The following is a 20723-nucleotide window of genomic DNA, read 5'->3' on the forward strand; positions in this document are numbered from 1 at the left end:
TAATGTAGATGCCAGGTTTTGAAAAGGAAGGGGAATGCGTGGTGATATCTCTGATTCTGCTGTATCGATTTCACCATTTGTTTTTAAACTGTCCATAATGGGTCCAACAGTGTTACAGGAGTGCAATGATAGACCAGTGGACTGCTTTTCAAAACCTGCCTCCTACATTACCCACAGGACAACTGAGCCACTGTCATGTTTAAAATTGGTGGAGTTACCCTTTTTATAAGAGAAAGGGATGCCAATTTCAAGTAGAATATTAACTCCAGGTAATGATGTCAGGCTGGCAAATAATGCAAAAAAAAAAATCACATGTAAGAAAAAGAAGTATGCTCTGATTGTCTTCTGCAAACCAGAAAAATCCGACACGGCTTCCAATGGTGGCATAAAGCAATATGTTCTGCCATCCTTGTTCGGCATTACCTGCATTCTTCATTTGCATCAGATCTGTAGGTGATAATTAGCTATGCCATGATCCATGTAATGGGAGATTATTTTTGGAGATATTCACAGATCAGACGTGGTGGGAAGAGGCAGAAAGGAGGGGAGGGAAAGAAACAAGCTCACTGAAAAGATCCAATCTTCCCACACTGTTTAAAGCAAAGGGATAGTAGCAGATGGTAATGTGCAACAACACGGAACGTCTGCTTAGTAACAGAGTTTTATACGGTACGTTCGCACACACACACACATACACACACACACACACAAAGGCACATTCACCATTAAGTTTTTATTCCCTGTCAGCTCTGCAGTAATATACATTATTGTAAGCATTCTTGACACATTTTCAGTATCTTTTCACGATCTTCGACTCTTGTCTTCGCTGACAGGAAATGTTAAAAAGAACCAAACAAACCGAGGTCTTTTCTACTCACAGGAAGCCCACTTCACATCTGAACAAAGGAACTCTTTTGATTTGGTAATTAACCATTCAAAAAAAATAATTAACCAACCCTCATTATAAAGCGCACCTCATAAAGCTTTGATGATTACATGTGAGACTAATTTTTAAAAACTCCCAAATGTGCCCTGGTTCTTTCTGCATGATGAGTCACAAATTTGAGTCTTGATGATCAAAAGAAATGGTTGGACTGGGTTTAAGCTTTGCAGCTTACTGGTGTGAAGGAGGAGGAAAGTCAACTTTTTTTGTGTGTTGCTGCGGCCACCCTCTAATGACCTGAGCTGCCATCTGTACTCAGCTGTGTGCCAGGCAGGGTCCGGGCCCTCCTTACATCTATCACCACAGTCAGAGGGTAATGATACAGGCGAGCCAAGGGGAAGCAGCGCAGGGGCCAGACATCTCCATCTTCCTCCTGAGGAGTCACACACACACACACACACACACACACACACACACACACCCACGCAAAGTACTGACATTTGGACTTGGACAATATTGGCCAGATCTCCTAATCTTGTTACTGTTCATCTTACGCCTAAAGTACATTTAGATCTTCCTCCAAATTCTGTAATTACTTTCCTCTCCCTAAAATGGAAAAGGTTAGCTGCTGTTCTTTTTTGGCATGCCTCTGTTAATATGATAAAATGTCACCCCGTGTCACTGTGAACTCATTTACTGATTTTTCCATGCTACTTTGGCACTGTGCGGCGCTTTGGATTTGCTCCTGGGGGGGAAGCCTTTAAAGGTTCAGGAGTAAACAAAAGGAGAGTGGTATAATTGGCCTCTAAGGGTAAATATTATTTCAAATGAGCTCCCCAGAAATACTTGGAAAACAAGCGGCAATTGGTTGATTTCTCATTAGGATTTTCCTAGTGAGCACGACCTTGTTGCTGAAGTGCATTGAAATTACCTCTGTGCCATCCAGTTATTCTCCATTATCCCCTCAAGTGAATCAACCCTCAGTATTCTGATACTGTTATGATCTTATATGTATACCCAGGAGCTTTTTGGTATTCACAGCAAAGATATTAATTTCTATTATAGTGAAGTTTTTATAAAATAAAAAAGGTTAAACTCATTTTATTTAGTCTCTGGGAGTCTTTTAGGATTTCCACCAGGCCACTATCTGTGCTTTTGTCTTTTTGGTTTTGTATGCTCAAAGCAATGAGCTGTAAATAACAAAATGTAGGATCATTCTGCCTGTCTGCACATATTAATCTGGAGACAATCAATTTCAAATTATCCACCGACCACTGGAGCAGATTAGTTTGATTACTCAAGTCGCTGAAATGTGCATAAATGTATGAATTATATTTTTAAAAACATTGTCAGTGATTAATGTGCTGCAGTGCTGTTTCTCCAATCACAACCACCTTGATGAGCTAGAAATGATAATAGTTGTTGTTATACAGAGATCATTTGAAGGACTACAAAATAAAACGCTCCCTAAATTGAAAACTGAAATCAATGCAGCAAACTGTAGAGAAATATGAGATGAGAAAAGAATTGAGCTTTTATAGCTGGTACATCAAATGGCTCTTTATCCTTTAAACTGAAATCAATGCCACTAAGTGAGTGCTCTCTGTTGTATTCCTGCAACTGCATCGAGTGAGAGAGAGAGTTGTTTATTGTGATGCTGACCAGGAGCAGGCAGAGGGGTGCAAAAACTTCACTCAGTCCTGGTGGAATAAGAGCACTAGTTTTATCAAGAAACATTGCGACTTGATAGAAAAAGGAGACACGCAGTTGCACCCGCCATTCATGTTAAAAACACATATATAATAATACTGTGTGTGTAAATAACTGACATTGTATTTATGGCAGATGTGAGGCCTTGCGGATTTTTTGTTTGCTTTAGTTCATCTAGTTCCCTTTCACTACGTTCAAAATAAAGTGTAATTGTTCTTTTTGTATACCTCCCTACACTTGTACTGTGTATTTCATTTGCCAAAAAAAGAGTCAAAACACACAATGAAGTAGAGTTTCGCTGATTGCATTTTTTTTCTAAATGATGTAGATATCAGGATGTCATCTAGCCATGATAAACATGAAGTGAAAATCTATTTATTATGACAGCCTGTTTTGAGGTCTGTTTTTGCTACCAATATGACACCATGTTTGTGGCTTTCAGTTACTTGTGAAAAATCAGTGGTAAAAGTACACAGATTGATATCAAACAACAGATTTGTCAACTGAAATGGTGATGCATCCAAAAAAAATCCAGTCCTGACAATAAATGAATTCAGCGTGTCAGCTTGGAATGCTTGTTGCTATGCCTGTCAACCTGTTTTAGATATTGTGTCAGTCACCGCTTTAAATCTAAATCTTTCCCCCCTCAGGCTTACATGTGTTATCTCGATCAGTAAAAAACATGAGGAAGTGTGTTGTGTATTTTTTGTTTAATACAGTTTGCTTTAACCACACATCTGAAGTAATCTTGTTGCAACAGAACAATTACACATTAACATTCTTCATAAAGAGATACAGCTGGAGTTACTTTCAGACATATTTGATCACAACAGGTATAGCTGGAGGGTGGACTACAGTGTGACACCACTGAGGACTGTAAACAACTACAGCATTGTCTGCCTTTTAAATAGTATGTGGCCACTTTTTTTTGGCCTATTTGGTGATGGGCCATACCAGTGCACAGTGAGATATCATATTCAGGCTGTCCTGTACATTTGTTTACTTTCTCATCGTGACTGACACATAGATTAACACGTTATTGCACTGAGCTACAGAGAGGCAAACGGTCAGACATCAGTGGAAGAAATTGGGCTGAGTTTCAGCACCCTGGACAGCTCCTCATGCAGCTGCTCTGACTGAACAGAGTCATCCAGCCTGACCGGGTGTCCTTGTTAAAACTGTTTCAGTGTATGGATTCATTCAGACTGTGTTCACTGGGTGAACTCCGGCTCATGTTTGACAAGCTCGCCATGAGGGATTTGACTTTGTGTGCGTAATAGTTCCTCAGGTTGACCGAGGGCACCTCTTTTATCCCCTCGTCGAAATCACAGCTCCTCATTGCGATCTCCAGCTGTTTTTGTCTCTTGTAGAAGAGAGAGAATTTATTGAAAATGAGCGTTATCGGAAGCACAACTACTAAGATCCCGGCCAGGATGCACGCTGACGCGGTCAGCTTGCCCGCTATGGACACCGGCACCACATCTCCGTACCCGACGGTGGTCATGCTGACGGTGGCCCACCACCAGCACGCCGGGATGGTGGAGAGATCCTCGCTGTCCTCTTTCTCCACCGTGTAGGCCATGACGGAGAAAAACGACACCCCGACGGCCAAGTAGAGAAGCAGCAGGCCCACTTCTTTGTAGCTGTTCCTGAGGGTGGCCCCCAGGGAGCGCAGCCCCGTGGAGTGACGGGCCAGCTTCAGGATGCGGAATATCCTCATCAGCCTCAGCACTTGCGCAACGCGTCCCAGGTTGGCCAGCGCCGGGGTACTCTCCACCACCAGGTTTATAAGGAGTGTCAGGTAAAACGGAAGTATGGACACCAGGTCTATAACATTTAACGGATGCTCGAAGAAGTGCAGAAGGTCCGGCGCCACCACGAACCTGGCGACCAGCTCCAGAGTGAACCAGCCGATGCCAAAGTGCTCCACAGTCTCGAATCGGGGGTCCTCTGTGGGTTGCCCCTCGCTGTCCAACAGGCTGAACTCGCTCATGCTGTTCATGCACATAGTGGCGATGGAGCCGAGCACCACCAGGATGGAGAGGATGCTGATGATGCGGCTGGCCACAGAGTAGCCGGGGTTATCCAGCATTAACCAGACGCGCCTCCGTGCGCTCCCGAGCAGCTGCTTGTCAAACTTGGTGGCGTCGCTGTAAAACTCCAACAGCTCGTCAAAAGACGAGGTGGTGCTCCCTTCGTCGCTCCTTTCCTCCCAGTCGTCCCGGTCCTGGTCCATTTTCCTACAGTGGTAGGCACTGCTGCAGCAGGAGTCGATAAAGAACTCGTTGATGCCCCAGTACTCGATCTCCTGGCTGAAAGAGAAGATGCACAGCTCGGCCATGACGTGCAGCCGCCCCGTGTTGTAGAAATTCAACACGTAGGGGAAGAGCGCTGGGTTCCTGTCGAAGTAAAACTCTTTCTCTGTGTCGTCGTAGTCGTCGCACAGCTCCAGTATGGACTCTTTGGACTGACAGTGGAGTAGACGCGCGAGCCTCGTCTCGGGGAACCGGGAGAGAGTGTCGGACTGGAGACGCTTCTTAAAGCCGCCCACGTTGATGCGGATGGCGGCGTTGTCATCCATGTGGGCCCCGCCGCCCGGTTTCCCCAGCACCTGACCTGTCATGTCTGGGGAGAGGGACACACAGAGACGCACGGCGCACAGAGAGAAAGAAAGAGTGACAGACAAAACACAGAGACGGAGAGACAGTTAGAAAGAGACAGGCAGCACAGAGAGACGCACACTTTCAGAGAGAAGAGAGAAAGAAAAGTCATTAATTAATATCATTTGGGTTAATACCACACTTGCTCTTAAAAGTAAAAGACAAAAAAATCCCATTCGTCACAACCACATGTGTTAACAATTACATGAAGAGCGATGCTTTTCAAACAAAAGCTCGCGTTAGAACAATGAACTTACTTCAAAGCACTGCCAGTTTACAGAATCCCCCTACAACAAGACTCCGCATCTCAACTCCGGTGACGGCATATTGCCGTTTATGGCCAAGTAGTGGCCCTGTAATAAACGCGGAGACCTCTGTCCCTGGAGTCCAGACAGGCGCGTCTCTGTCCGCTTGATTTTTCTCAGCTTGGGTAGAAGAGGAGGAAGCTTCTTCTAAAGGGAGTCGGCGCCTCTCCAGCCAGAAATAAATTGACGCGCCTTCCTCAAATATACCCGCCTGTTGGAGCTGCTGGTCCTTACATCCTGTGTCCACCGGGATCTACACCTCCTTCAGCTACAGGTAGCGGCTACATTTAGAACAACAAATTCTGGGAGCCATATGGACTGAAACACGCCCTGGTACCAGCTTTTGCTTGTGCGAGGGAATTCCTCTCTCTCTCTCTCTCTCTCTCTCTCTCTCTCCCTCCCTCCCTCCCTCTCTCTCTCCCTCTCTCTCTGTGTCTCTGACAGTCTCTCTCTCTCTCCCTCCCTCCCTCCCTCTCTCTCTCCCTCTCTCTCTGTGTCTCTGACAGTCTCTCTCTCTCTCCCTCCCTCTCTCTCTCTCTCTCTCTCTTTATCTCTCTGTCAGTCTCTCTCTCTCTCTATCTATCTCTCCCTCCCAGTTCTATCTGTTGCTGCGCAGCAACACGTAGCTCCCCCCCTGTGCGCCGCCCTCCCGGAGTGATCTCAGCATCATGGTGCTGAGGGGCGAGGCGCAGCTCCCGGAGGAGAGGGAGTCACCGACTAACGAACACACGGAAAGCACCGACACACAACATCAAGTGAAAATGATGCGTTTCCAATGACACTGTAGAACAACAACAACAACAACAACAAAACCTTTTAATGCCCGCAACGTTTGTTTTATAAGCTTCATATTACAGTGATGCAATAAGAGGTTGATCAACAATCACAAAATAGTTGCAAAGAAAAAGATAAAGAATAAAGAAATAAGATAACCATGAAATTATAATGGCCTCTGCTGAAGGTGGACTACTTAAAGTACTCACAAGAGACTCGTGGAGAAAAGAAAGTTCCTTCATTTTGACTTTAAATCCCTTGTGTGGGTCAAGCTCAAAATGTTCTCCTACAATTCCCATGATGCAACTCAATTATGTCTTTCATTAGACCATACCTGCCTGGGAAATTCCTTCGAAAGTGACCTCATTGTCCTAGTTTGTAATGCAAATATGTCATCTTCAAACACATGCTGAGAAAACCTGATGACTTCATCAGAAGACGTTATACAACTGTTCTCACAGGCTAAGACTTTTGCAAAAAACGATTTGGAAGATAGATATTCAATTGTTGAGTCTCATTCCCAGGTCATCCAATACCAGTGCCTTGGGTTGGTGGGTTGGGCCAGCCTCCACCCAAAGCGCTGGACCTGGGAATGAGACTCGAAATCAACTATTGCACCTTTAATATGACTGTAGAATGAAACTGAGCCTGCTTGGTACCATAGAAACAACATCCTGTGAGAACACCCCATTAGTTTTATAATGATTTTTTTTTTTTTTTGAAACACCAGTGACAAAAACTGTTGTCTTTTTTTTCTTCTAAATAATGTAAATGCATGGGGACCGATGCTTTCATGTAAAGGTTACAATTGATTGCTGAGTCTCTGGTCATTGATCACACACATTCACTGTTGTGCTGTGCAGATCAAAAGAATTATGAAATACATGCCGGTGTCTCCTCACTTGAAATGCTGTTTACTAATCCTCACTACAGTGAGTGGATGAGAATCGTGCTGTGATGTATGTGCTTTAAACACCGACCGCCACCACCATCTCCACCATTACCTGAATCTCCTTTTATCAATGCAGTGGCGGCATCATTAACAGCCCTGTCTGGCAGAACACAGAGCCACTGTTAAAGCCGCGGCCTTGCAGAACAGCCTTGCTTTTATTGATTAAGCGCTGAAGGTTTTCGTTTACATATCCAAGTGTGTCTGATGAAGGTGATTACAGCTGCAGACAAAGCTGCTTTATACAATTTCCCTTGGGTGCGGGCTTGCTAGTATACCGTCAGTTAGCTGTTTGTCAGGATGGCATTTTGCACATGAGAAATGCTGGTAAATTGTTGATTACATCCAGAAGGTTATGGCTGTTTGAGGACCAATTTTGGTCCCAGCCCACACTTTTTAAGGAGCCATGATGAAGGCTGTAGCACTTCATTCTGTTGAATGAGAAGACCTAAAGTGAATGCTTTAATAGCTGCTGTTGCTCCCTCAGGCTGTGCCACTGTGATCGTCTCTTCCTTCTGATGGCCACACTGTTTAAGACGTCAGGCTTCAGTTGCATTTCAAAATACATTTAGGATCATTGGAAGCAATTTCCCACTTCCTGTATTGTATTGCAGTTCTTGTTTGGAAATATAACCAGAGGCAGCAGGCTTCACTGGAACTGTTTACTCCTAAAGAGTATCTTTCACTCCCAGATTTCTCACTCCAAGGCAGCCAGCACATTGATATTTCATTACATTTTTTTCTTCCAACAGTTTGACTTTAACATGAGCATGTAGGCCCATGAGATTGCCAGTACAGATTGAGTCTTTACAGTTGTATTCACACATGCCGTCTCCTCATTTTGGATGCTTTAAACTAAAACCTATGCTCTTCAGGTAGTCACAATATGGTGTTGTCTATCACGGTACAGGCCTCTACAGATCCTCTACACCCTCACATAGCAGATTTGTAGGATTTTAAAAAGCTTAACAAGAGCCTTGAAAGCACACACAGCCACTCTCTACTGATTACAATATTGTGAAATTACAGCCTTTTCCTTATTAATACCCCTCACTTATGGGATCCATCTGTGGTTGTGTGGGAATGTTGTGCAATGATTATAATCCTATTTAGGCTATCATTATCCTCATCCTGCAGGGTCTTATTGAGTGCCTGGCTATCATCCTCTGTTCTGTAAGATTCCTTGATGTTTGTATTATTCTGATTATTTCTCATCTTATTTACTCTCATTGTGTGGAGATTCTGTATAATCCCACATAGGCAACAACAAGCCTTTACTATGGCACATTTGGACGTGACAGCTGTCAGGATTACATTATTAGGTGACAGTCAGTGTTTATCCTTTACCTGCTGGGAAATGTTCATTTTCTGTGCAGGATATCTGATTTAGGTGAAATAATGGGTGTCATCTCGCTCTGTAAGCTCCATCAGTCCTGAATGATATCTCTGACAGCACACACACACCTCCTCAGATTTCATTAGCGTGGGTGAAGAAGCTTGATGTTTGCAGTAACGACTGTCATCAAGACTTTGTTCAGGATTACTGAGGCGGTTTGCTCTGAATTATTTGTGCTAACCAGACTATCATCTGCAGATTATTCACTTTCTGCTTTCCATTGAACTGGGCGGCTTTTGATTCATTCTGCTCCCACATGACTGAGTTTAATGTGCTGCTTTGTGGAGGAGGAACTATTCCTCATAGCTTATTCCTCAACAAGTCTGCTTAGATTTACTCTCTTATTAATAGCACGCTTTGCTTTTCAAAGAAATCCCTTTGTCTCACTTTATCATGGTATTTTTGCTATATTCAACTATTACAAACTACCAGTGATGGGAGTACTCAGATGCTTTGATGAAGCAAAAGTACCACTACGTGGATGTGAAATAAAGGCCCTGCTTTAGTCATACTAAAGTAAAAACACAAAACTATTCTGAGTAAAACTCATGCTGATACATTATATATGATAAAAGATTGATCGTACAAGTGCATGAATGTATTATAAGTAGCATTTTATTGATGGAAGTGGAACTACTTTTAACTACTTTGTTTTCATTTTAGTAGTTTAGTCAAGTGTTTTACCCAAGTGGGTTCACAAGCCAAAAATGTTGGACACTAATCTGTAGTAATGCAATGTATTTCATGAGCTTATCATTGTTTTAAAGGTCCCATATTGTATGAAGTGAAATTTACTGTCTTTTTTCCCGTATTCAGAAATTGTGCATTAAAACGAGCTGTCAGGACTTTCGTGACTTTTGTGATGTCACAACTATACAGTTACTGCCCTCAGCCCATGCCTACAGCATGGCTGTGGTTGCAAAAACACCTGCAGAGCTGATGCAATAGCACGGGGTGCCTGCTCAGGCCTGTGAGAACTGACCAGTTGGGGGCAGACTGGGATTTAGGGAGGCGGGCCTTAAAGAGACAGGCACTTAAACAGAGTGTCTTAGATAGAGGGTGAATAGAGGTGCTGTAGCAATAAACAGTATACGAAAAATATTGTATTTTTGAACATTAAATCTTGTGAACATTTTACACAATTTATTTTAAATGTTGAAAAAAGTTATGAGCATCAATTATTTGAAAATTTTCTGCAACTCATTCAACTAGACTTAAATGGGATTGTTCAGGCTGCACAAACTGAGACACAAAATGTGTATTCAAAACCTTTTCTAATCACATAAAATGCTTCCTGCATTTTAAATCACCATCATTCATATTCTGCACCCTCTTGGCGGGTTTTCATTCACATCTCATATCTTTTGATGGAGACTTTTGCAGAACCCCAGTATAAATTAAATCATAAAATAATAGACAGCTTTATTGTCATGTCTCTGCCCCGACAGCTGAATGGTAGATAAAGGAGATAAAATGTCATCAGTATTAAAATGATCTATAGCTCGAATTTCAAGCTCTGACCTTAAATCATAAGAAACAAAATATTGTGTTTGGCCTTTTGAGCAAAACCATGCAGATTTTGAATTTACAGTTTTAACTGAGGCCTTTCTGCCATTAAATTTCAGTTGAGTTGATTTCCACAGGAGCTTTTAACATAATTCATAGTGAATGTTTTGAGACTGGGGTTTAGATTAAAGGTCTCTAATGAATGACTTCTCTCAGCTCTAAGAGGAACAATCAGTTACAAAGTTTTTAATCAGTTTCAAATCTTCATTTTCAATTCCATAATCATACCCACACGGTCAAGAGGAGACAATCAATCAGCCCATTAATCCCCTTCAGAGAGTCAAGATGAGGTTTTCTTGAGACATTCAGTAAGTGTGTATGACAGAGAGAGAGAGAGAGAGAGAGAGAGAGAGAGAGAGGAAAGAGGGAGAAGGGAATGATGGAAAGGGCCGAATGAGAAAAAGATAGAGAAGAAGAGAGGACCTAAGAAGAGGATGTGGCTATCTCTCTATCTCCTCTCTCCTTCAAAGCCTGAGGTGCAGGCTCAAGTGAGAGTGTGTAGGAGTTTTTTTTGTGTCGACTAAATCTGCTGCTCCCTATCTCTTGCTCGGCTGCCTTTATCTCTCTCCCTCCTTCCTTCGCTTTCTTTCCCACTCCCTCGCTGCCTTTATGTGTCTCTCTTTACATTCTATATCCACTGTTTATCCTCTCTCCCATCTCTTTTACTCCTCGCTCATATTTCCTGACATCAATCTTCCTCCAACGTTTGAGGTTAAGGTTCAACAGTATGTTGGCCTCATCCTTGGTGTCAGGATGTCATCTGAAGCACAGCCAGGGGACTCCAGAACCTCTGAGGAGACTGCCACGGACCTCTTTCCATAACAAAAGCTGTCAGTCAAAGATCACTCTGAATCCTTGGATGAACCAGCAGACTCCAGAGAATTTTACTGACATAGTAACAAAGGGGAATCTGTTTAGTCATGTTATTCCAACATATGAAACAAAATGTGCTTTCATTTGTGTCCCCTCTTCCCCTTCACGCTACAGTAATCACATCAAATGGGCCTTGATTATTATGGCAGGGAAGACTGGCTGACTCAGGACAGAGCACAGACAGCGAAGGAGCAGAATGAATACAGATGAAAAGTGGAGACCAATGCAGTCTTGAGAGTTAGACAGTGTGAGTGTTAGTACAGTAATTATACGTATAACATATTAATAAATTATGACGCCTGTGTCCTTCTGACTGGAGTCTACATCCTACACATGATGAGCACTAATTGGCTCTGATGTCAGGTAATAATGTGTAGCAATAGCAACAGGGTGACCTAAATACAGAGGCAGCTGCATGACAATAATTGGAACAATACGATCTTGTGATAAACACAAGGAAATGGCACTGCATTGCATGGCTACTAGCAATTTATTTCTGTGCTTCAGCTTCATATGATGTTGACAGTTGGAGCTGGACCACAGTGTCCTTCAGATTCACTGGTTAGTGTTAAAGCTCAGAGCTTTGCCTTTACCCTCCGAGGATGAAAGGACTTCTGGCATTGAGTTATTGTTGACATCTCTTTCACCTTTTTCTTCCTTTTTCTTCTTTTTAAATCAGAATCAATGTTGATCCTCAGGGTTGTCTAGCTGCTGCACAGTTTCAAAAAACTGCAATTTTACATGGGAGCAGAGTGACAAAGCCCCCCACCCGAAATCACCCAGTACCAGAGAGTTTGTGTGCAGGAGTCATAATCTGTGGCTGTAAACTATTTAGAGTTACACATGGCAGCTATTAAAGCTGCTGTATGAGTTGTCATCATTTTAGTGAACTTCCTGTCCGTTTTGCAGTTAGCAATTCCCTCCCTCCTCTCTCTGTCACCACATGAACGTGGAGCAGTAATTTCCAGACAAAGCAAAGAGGAGAATCCTGCTCTTTAAGAGTTCATGAGCAGACAGGACCACCTCTTTATGGAGATCTCTGTCCTGATTGGATAAAGTGTGCAGGGATACCAGAAAATATCTTTTCTCTTTAACTGCATGAGCAGTGGGAGGAGAGACATGGGTTACTGACCAAACACTATAACAGTGATTACTGCTGGAATAAAGAGCTACTTTACACATATTTTTAATATCACTTACAGCAGCAATAACTGATATAATTTCATACCAGGTAGTTTAAAGTTGTTATTGGGCATTAATTTATTACATTGAGTAAAAAATTTAACAACCGATCGTTTACAGTTTGTTGCAAAGAACCTGGGCTTTTGAATCTGGACACATTTTTATGCCTACAAGGTTCATTTGCCCAATTATTCAATGTTCTTGAATTCTTCCATGACTATATGTCTTATGTGATTCTGGACAGACATGGATTTAAATTGCAGCTTGACTGGTTGGTAGAGGCGTAAAACCTTGAGGTGGTCACTCATTTCTCAAATCTGCCTCCCTTCAACTGACTCTGCCACAATCTGGCCCCCTCCATTCAAATGTTTCTAAACCTGCTCCTTCATGCGAGCATCTGGAATAGACAGTCCAGATGCTTCAAACTGCCTTTTCAGTCCGCATCAATAATTATGTATCAATCAGCATATGTATTCAACCTGAGGTGTTTTAAAGTTTGAATACTGTTTTAAATGCATTACATATGAGGATCTTTACGCTGATATCTTTGGAATATGACATGGAGTTATGTGGAGGTATTGCAAGGGAGGGTTTAGTCCTTATACCAGTGTATCTGTATCTCTCTCTCTCTCTCTCTCTCTCTCTCTCTCTCTCTGTGTGTGTGTGTGTGAGAGAGAGAGAGAGAGAGAGAGAGAGAGAGAGAGAGAGAGCAAAGGCTGTTTATATTTGAAAGAAAGCAGCAGCCCCATCTGTGCATGATAATTTTGTTTATGTTGAGCACACCAGAACAAACAAGCATTCATCACTCATCTGTTCACAGAAAGGAAGCCGGATCAGTGAGATCCCATAAAAGACATCACAACAATGTATCTCAGTTCATCCCTTTGACCAGGACATACCCACAGCTGGAACCACAGTGAAAAAAGATCAGATACTGTCCTCCTGATGTGGCCGGCCTTGTTTGCATCATCGCTTTTTGTGATGATCTTTTTTTTTTTTTTTAAATCTCCCTTTCAGCTGCTGATGAGGTTTTTGAAATTGATGATGCGAAGCAGATGGTAATAAATGTGCAGTTTCATAGACAATGAAACACCTGTTGTCTTAATTGAGAATATCATCTGTATTGCAACAAGTGCGACATCACGTGACTCTTTTGAATCAGTTGCGTTGTCCTGCCACCTGGGAGATTGTCACCCAGATTTCTCCGTCATCCTGAATGTGCCCAGCAGGTGGCAACATGCAGAGCGCTGGGCCCCAAAGCCAAGTCCTTGAAGCTTTTGGAGGGCTCCATTTTTTCTTCAGAGTTGCTAAAGCAAATAAAGTTTTAGTTCATTCCAGCTGCCCGGGCCAGTGTGTGGTTTTCTGCGCTGGAGGGCTCTTTACATGCGCAACGGGATCCGCACCTGTTGTGATGCCTTCATGTGCACCTCGTCGTGTCGTACACCAGATGAATTCATCAATGAATACAAACAAACAGTGGTGCAACGTTAGTAAGTTTATTTATTTCAAAGTACTTGTACCGTATTTGAGTATTTTCACTTTTCATCTTTATATCTGAACTCCACTAGGCCAGATTTCCGAGGCAAATACTGCACTTTTTACTCCACTACATTTGTGCCACCTTTACTAACCAGTAACTTTTCAGATTACGTAATCTTTACCCTTCCTGTGCAGTGGATTGGAGACACAACATATGGTGGTTTTTATAGAATATGATGCAGTGTTACTGCTTGTTACTACAGCTAAAATGCAACATATACGTTAATGCAACAGTAATATAATCCAAAAACATCATTATATTGAAATACTGACAAGGACCTTTTTCTTTTACCTGTGATACTTTAAGTACATTTTTGCTGATAATATTTATGTATTTCACTCAGTAAGGTTTTGAACTCTCCAGGACTTTTACTTGTAGTGGAGTATTTTCACAGTGTGGCATGAGCACAGGAGGATCTTCCACCATTAATAATACATAAATTACATTGCCTGATTAAATGAAAAACTAAAAAATGTAATCAGTACAAATATATGCATATACCTTATGCTTTTATTCTACAGTGAAGGTGAATTTCTATATAAATATGATATGTTCATTCAAATATTTATTATTCAAGTATTACACTATACATAAAAGTAATGCATTTCAAATGGGTTATAATGTCTCATATCTAGTTATTTAATGTATATGCATTGAGTCAACATGACAGAAAAACTTTGCATTGAATGTGACTTTACATTGAACTTCAAACTAGAAGCAATAACTAAAGTCAGTGTTTTAGGCTTACTACTTTTGTGTTGATGCAGTTGATTAGAGAGTTGTTGTTTTGTTTTATTTTTACATCAGACATTATTGATATTTTAATATCTGTATTATAATCCAGCCCCCCAAAATAAAAGACTTAACATATCGTATAAAACATAAAAACAGTATGCCCAGATGTATTTTCAAACGCGTTAATGGAAAAGTCTGTTTTCCGACTGCACTTGAAGACAACACAAACTCCTGATCCGCCTCGCTGCCTCTGGGGACTTTTCCTCCTGAGTTTCCACTCAAGTGACAGGGACGTGGGCTGCATGGGATGGGATGAGTTGAAAACCAGCGGACGAAGATGTGAAGAAAGTGGGAGTTCCGATACAGAGAAACTTTTTTCCTTATTTAAACGAGAAGGAAAAACATGTCGAATTCAAGCTCTGAACATGCGCCACTTGATAACACCTCCGCTCAGGCGCACCGCGCTGAGATCCTGGAAAATCCACTGCGGGTGAGTTTGTTTAAGTTTCACACTGTTTGTTCGGGTGAAGGGGGGAAAGTTTATACAAAGTGCAGCATTATGATGTGATGTGAGACAGTTGTCTTGGCAACTGCAGATTATAGCTGATTATTTCAAAGGTTGTGGAGTTAAGTTCATGCTTAATGTTGAAACCAGGAGTGCTTTAAATTCGTTGATCAGACCATTAATTTAATATTTTTCTCTCTCTGAAGTCTCTTACTTTAAATGTAAATGTATTTAATAAGTGAAGTGAACCTATTAGCTGAGAAGTCCATTTTTTTTCAATTTCAAGACAATTTTGAAACAATTTGAGAACATAGTACTATAATATAAAAATATAAAGAATTCACTACATACTGTAGTTTCCACCTTCTTTATTTCTTCTACACGTCTAATTCTTCTACTGTAGATCACTTATTTCCATTGCTTACTGTGTGTGTGTGACAGAAATCATGGTAAACCTGTTTTAGCTGTTCAGCTTCACTGCAACACTGCAGACTCAGAGATAAGAGTGTCGATCCTTGTTTTCTTCTTTTTTTTTTAACTTTCAGGAACTTCCCTCCCTGACCTCCATTTGGAGCAGGAAGTTACACTCCAGTGTCCAAGAGGAGATTAAGTTAGTCTAAAAAAAAATCTTGGAAGTCAAAATATAACCTCAGCCTCCAAAGCTTTTTGGTTAATGAGCACTCAGCGTGGCCGAGGAAGCCAGACAGCAGAGATCTATCGGTGTTGGCTGTCAGGACTGTTTTCTAAAGTGATCATGACTAAATCATCCTGCTGAAAGACTCTGTGCATTAAGTTGAGCATGCGCACGTCTGATTGTGTATGGTAATGTAAAGTCTGTCTCTTCCACTGTGTGTGTGTGTGTGTGTATGCAGCCCTCTGCCCTCCTACTCCTATGCAGACACACATTCTCCTCATGCTCATCCTCCCCTGCCAGTGTGTTGCTCTCTTTCCACCATGTTTCCTCCTGTGTGACATTACCAATGGGGGGCAGAGAGAGAGAGAAAGAGAGTGAGAGAGCAACAGAGGAGGAGTGAGAGGCGTGAGTAATGAGTAATGGCTTATGGGTGGGCTGTGAGAGAATAGATCTACTGTAAGAGTCCTGAACAGCTGGCTAATGGTCCCAGCTCCCCCTCTGTCCATTGCTACCCACCATCCCAGTGAACATCCCAACATCCAGGGGACAATATAAGTCTGTCCCGCACTTTAAATGCCTCCCAGAGTTGAAAATGTTTGCAGTGGTGCAACTGAAAATGTTAATGTTAGAGGAGTGCACCAAGGTTTTGAGAGATTATCCCATTGGTCGGCTCCCCTGTTATGAAATGAGAACAGAACTTGTGCAGAATTTTAAATTAAATTTGTGCAGAATTTGCTCCAAGAGCTTCTGTGGTGCTAAAGATGACATTGCCAGTTTTCCATTTGAGGTGAAGAATGTGGGTGATTGAAGACTCCACTAAAAATAAGTGTTTAGTAGAAAATACTCCGAAAACAAACTTGGCTGCATCACTGTGCTGAGATAATATTTTGTCTTTGTCCTGGTAACAGACATGGCAGTTAGTCACCCTCCATGTAATTGACTGTGGACTGTGATTAATGATTAATGTAGATGGATGTAAACATCTTTGGTGACCCCCCTGATAGTACTCGCTGTGCCATCATGAAGGCGATATAAATATCTTGTATACAAGATATATGAAAATTGAATGGGCATTTTTCCATATAATCTACAGAGTACATTCTTGCTAACAGGGCAATAAATCATTTTGACTTTAATGACACCATTGTCCCTTCTGTGTCTTCTTAGACCCACTACTTGTAAACTCCTTTGAATAGCAAAATTGCAAGCATGCTGTTAATCCTGTCCAGGACCTTTATATAATTGGATGTACATTCAATATTGCAAGTTTTCCTTGGTAGTAGGCCAGTCTTGTGACCTTGCTCACAGTCGCTCTACTGCAAGTAGTTCATGGTAAAATTTGAGCAAGGCAAGGTTCCCATGGGTCCTCGACATTTTTGAAGGTTTGTGAATTTAAGGGACCACAATCAAGGCCTTAAGCATTTTTTTGTAAATAGACATTAATAGACATGGGTCAGTTGTTTGAATGTATATATTTTTTTCAAGAACAGAAACTGAAGTTCTTTTGATATATATATATTTTGCTTAAAAAAAATTATGTAGAAATTGGCATTTTGTGTGATTTGCCCCCCACAGTTTCTCAAAGGGACACAACTTTCGTCAGTAAAAATCCCAGGTCTGTAACAATTTGTCAGACGTGACACAAGCAAAACTCATTACATCGTAGCAATGTCTTGAAAACTTGTATTGAAGTAAACATGTATATAACGTTGTGATCCTACCTTCTCACTGAAGTTACACATTGCAGAAACAAGTGATGGGGGACACAGTGGCTGAGACAGAGACACTGAACCATCAAAATTATTTTGAAGCTGTTATTTTAAGGTAAAAAAGTTACATAATGTTGCTTTAACTAGAGTAAATAGGCTACATTCCACTGTCTGCATGTGTCCTCTGTAGTTTTCTGCACATGCTGTAACACAGCAGCACAGCTGAACACTGAGAAGTGTTCACACATTCAAGCCTCTTCTTTTTTAATTGTTGCCTGTGAGCTTCTGTGAGCCTGACAGTTCTCAATATAAAAGTTTTAAGTGTTGTAGCAGTAATTACCCTTGAGCCATGTCTCGAAATACGTCAGGTTGGATCCTAGAATTTGAGGGAATTGGGTCGGAAGGTGTGGGAACCCTGTCAAGGATTGACAGAGGTTATATATGATCTATGGGGACCAATTGAAGATGTCTGTGATTATGTTCATGTTGCTTAAATGTGTTGGCAAGCCATGTTTTCATATAATCAAAGATACAAACTAACCTAATAAAGTTGAGATGTCAACTTAGTCGTATTCCGTCCTTGTCGATGTCTTTTTAGCCTATCTGTGTCTCTGAGCTTACTCTTCTCTCACCCTTACTTCCTCTGTACCCGCCACCTCTGAGCAGAAAGTGTAGGGCTTCATCCAGAGATCAGCCCATCCCGAGGAGGGACAGATCCCCATTGTCAGTGGACACAAAGGACCGTGCTGTCTATCTGTCTGTCTGTACGTACGTCAGTGTCCTAGTGAGGAGGAGGAGGATCTGTGCTGTCAGTCCCTCCATCAGCTTGAAGGCTCATTCAGCTTCTGTTGCAGTGTTAGTTAGATTCAGGCGGCCAATCTGCACTTGTGGTTAGCAGCTAAACATGCTTTGCAGATGGGTTCAAGTTTTGGTGTTCAAGTTGGCTTTGCCTGAGTACACATTCATGAAAAATTGCTTGTCATAAGAGTTGCATGTGTGGAGCTTTGCACAAACTTTCATGAAGTTGAGAAAAATGTCCTTACAAAGTTAGATGTATTAACGTTACAGTAAGAAGGTACAAGGTACAACGTAAGACATATACTGAAGTAATGTTTGAGTCTGATGCTCAGTCCAGTCCCCCAAACACTTTTTCATTTGTGCATGCCTTATGTAAAGTTTGTATCTTGAGGCTGAACAAACTCCACAGAGAATTTAATGGAAAGTCAAACTTTATCTCTGACATTTATGAAATTGAATTTGCACAATACACTGCAGTTTAATTTAAATGATAACCAAGTACAGTCATTCCACCAGAAGTCAGTAAACAGAACACAATTTGACACATCCTTGATTGTGCCTTCATGATGAATGTGCTCATGCAGTTCACAGAGTTTTTGCTGACTTTTGCAGGTGTTGATACAGATATTCAAACCCGCTCGACTGCAGCAGTTTGACTTTTTGTCACTGTGACTTTGAAGTGCTGAGTAAAGGAACACTGGGATCTGTCTGTGATCTGTTGCCAAGTTTCTTCACATTCAGTATCAGGTCAAGTCAGCATGTGGTAAAAAGATTTTGTTTTACTTGCAGCCGTAAAGATCTTCAGGAGATATCACTAAGTCACCTCAAGCCATATGTTAAAAAAAATAAAGACCCATTGATTCTGTCTCCTATCATCATCATGTAAAGTGCAAATACTTCAAAATTGGTGTTAAAGGGTAACTTTTTACACATTAAAGTGTGTTAATAGGTCTTGGCAAATATTACAACACACTCTGATGTGCAAAATGGGTGGAATTACCCTTTAAGTACAGTACTTTAGGAATTGGTACTTTCCACCATTGCACAGATGAAGTGACATATTTCCCATACATACAGTACACTGTCCATTGAAGTTTAATAGCAGAAAAATGTTCATCTATGTTAAACGTCAATGGTGAAATCTAAAGTAGTAAACACGCGGTACAGTGCAGCATAGTGTGGTGCGAAGCCTCTTGCTTTCCTTGAGCAAAGTGTGTAATGTTTGCTAAGTAAGCCTACAAGCCAGGGGCACTCCCAGTGTGTACCGGCCTCGCCTGCCTCCACAGCTTTGTTTGCTCTTCCTGTGACAGGAAAACTCTCTCTCTTTATCTCTCACACCTTCTTTCTCCTGCTCCCCCCCCCTCCTCTCTCTCTCTCCCACTCTGCTGTGTGGATTTGTCTCCCCTGGTGGGTCGAGCTTTAGGCTCCTGCTGTCTGGGTGAAGTGTATAATTCCTGCTGTGTGAATGCATGCGCTCTCTCTTCCACCAAAACACTGAGACAACAAATAAACAAAACAAGAATAATTGACTGCAATCAGATTAATTCCACTTGCTGGCAAACTTAATCTAACACGGATGAGTCCATTAAAAGGTGAAATGAATCTGACACTTCTCCTGTGTGAAGTGTGTGTATGAACTATCCTCAGGTTGTACATCCACTACCTTGTACTATTAACACACTGTTTCTCCCTCACACACAGTCAAACACCTTGCCCTGCCCCCTGGCCTCCCTCAGTATCAACCAGCTGCCTCCTGATGGGCTCAGTAGCAGCAAAGCAGTGGGCCACTTACACTCTGTCCTGTAAAGCTTGACAAGGTTATTGATCTTGGTTTAGTGAGCAGAGCACAGCTGGCCTGATGGACGACGCCGTCTGTCTGATCATGAATAACCACCGAGCCGCAGTCATCTCTTATACAGTCAGCCCTCCACATTGTCTCTCCGTCTCTCTGTCTGTCTGCTTCCACATTTGAGGATGGAGCCTATCATCGCACACCCACTCACCCACACACACACACACACAACACACACTTTTTTACCTTGATGTGATATCAGTCCCCAAGGAATCTCATCAGCGAGCCGCCCATCTGCTCCCCGCCTCCTCCTCCTAAATCCTGTTTGCTTCTGATACACTGCAATCATCACACACATATATGGACAAACACACACACTGGAGTCTAAATCCTGTTTATCTCTGGTGTGGTATCATCCTTGCTGTAGGTGTGTTACAGGTCAGTGGACTCATCAGACTTGGTGTCAAGGTGAATGTGGCACAGAGGGTGAGGAGAAGATAGAGGCAGGCTTGGAAATAGAGGAGAAAGACGGGGTTGTATGTTGTGGGTTTGAATTTAAAATCGCCTGGAAACCCACTTGGCTTAAATTCTTTATCAGGCCGGTGAGGAGATGATGAGTTGTGTTACGCAATAAAGAGGGTACAACACAAGTGGTTTTATTGTAAAGTGGTGCTGTTGGATGGAATTATAGTGTGTTGTGATCAGATGAGAC

At 41.9% G+C, this 20723-nt stretch overlaps 2 protein-coding genes across 2 annotated transcripts in view; one reads left to right on the forward strand and one right to left on the reverse strand.

The window, feature by feature from the left end:
• Positions 1–3776: 3776 nt before the first annotated feature.
• On the reverse strand, positions 3777–5216 carry LOC141012605 (delayed-rectifier potassium channel regulatory subunit KCNS2-like). Its single transcript, XM_073486122.1, has one exon. The coding sequence runs from the start codon at positions 5214–5216 to the stop codon at positions 3777–3779; it is 1440 nt and encodes a 479-aa protein (XP_073342223.1).
• A 9692-nt stretch (positions 5217–14908) lies between these two features.
• The window catches only part of LOC141012196 (NIPA-like protein 2), a 28306-nt gene continuing 22491 nt past the window's right edge, over positions 14909–20723 (forward strand). The window contains exon 1 of the mRNA XM_073485612.1: positions 14909–15063. Coding sequence (XP_073341713.1) covers positions 14977–15063 — 87 coding nt within the window. The 5' untranslated portion in view covers positions 14909–14976. The remainder of the gene's footprint in view (positions 15064–20723) is intronic.

This window comes from Pagrus major, chromosome 17 (assembly GCF_040436345.1).
Source record: "Pagrus major chromosome 17, Pma_NU_1.0".
Classification (NCBI taxonomy): domain Eukaryota; kingdom Metazoa; phylum Chordata; class Actinopteri; order Spariformes; family Sparidae; genus Pagrus; species Pagrus major.

Excerpts from the sequence above, each read along its gene's own strand:
- LOC141012605 (XM_073486122.1), bottom strand. The coding sequence starts at position 5,216 with ATGACAGGTCAGGTGCTGGGGAAACCGGGCGGCGGGGCCCACATGGAT.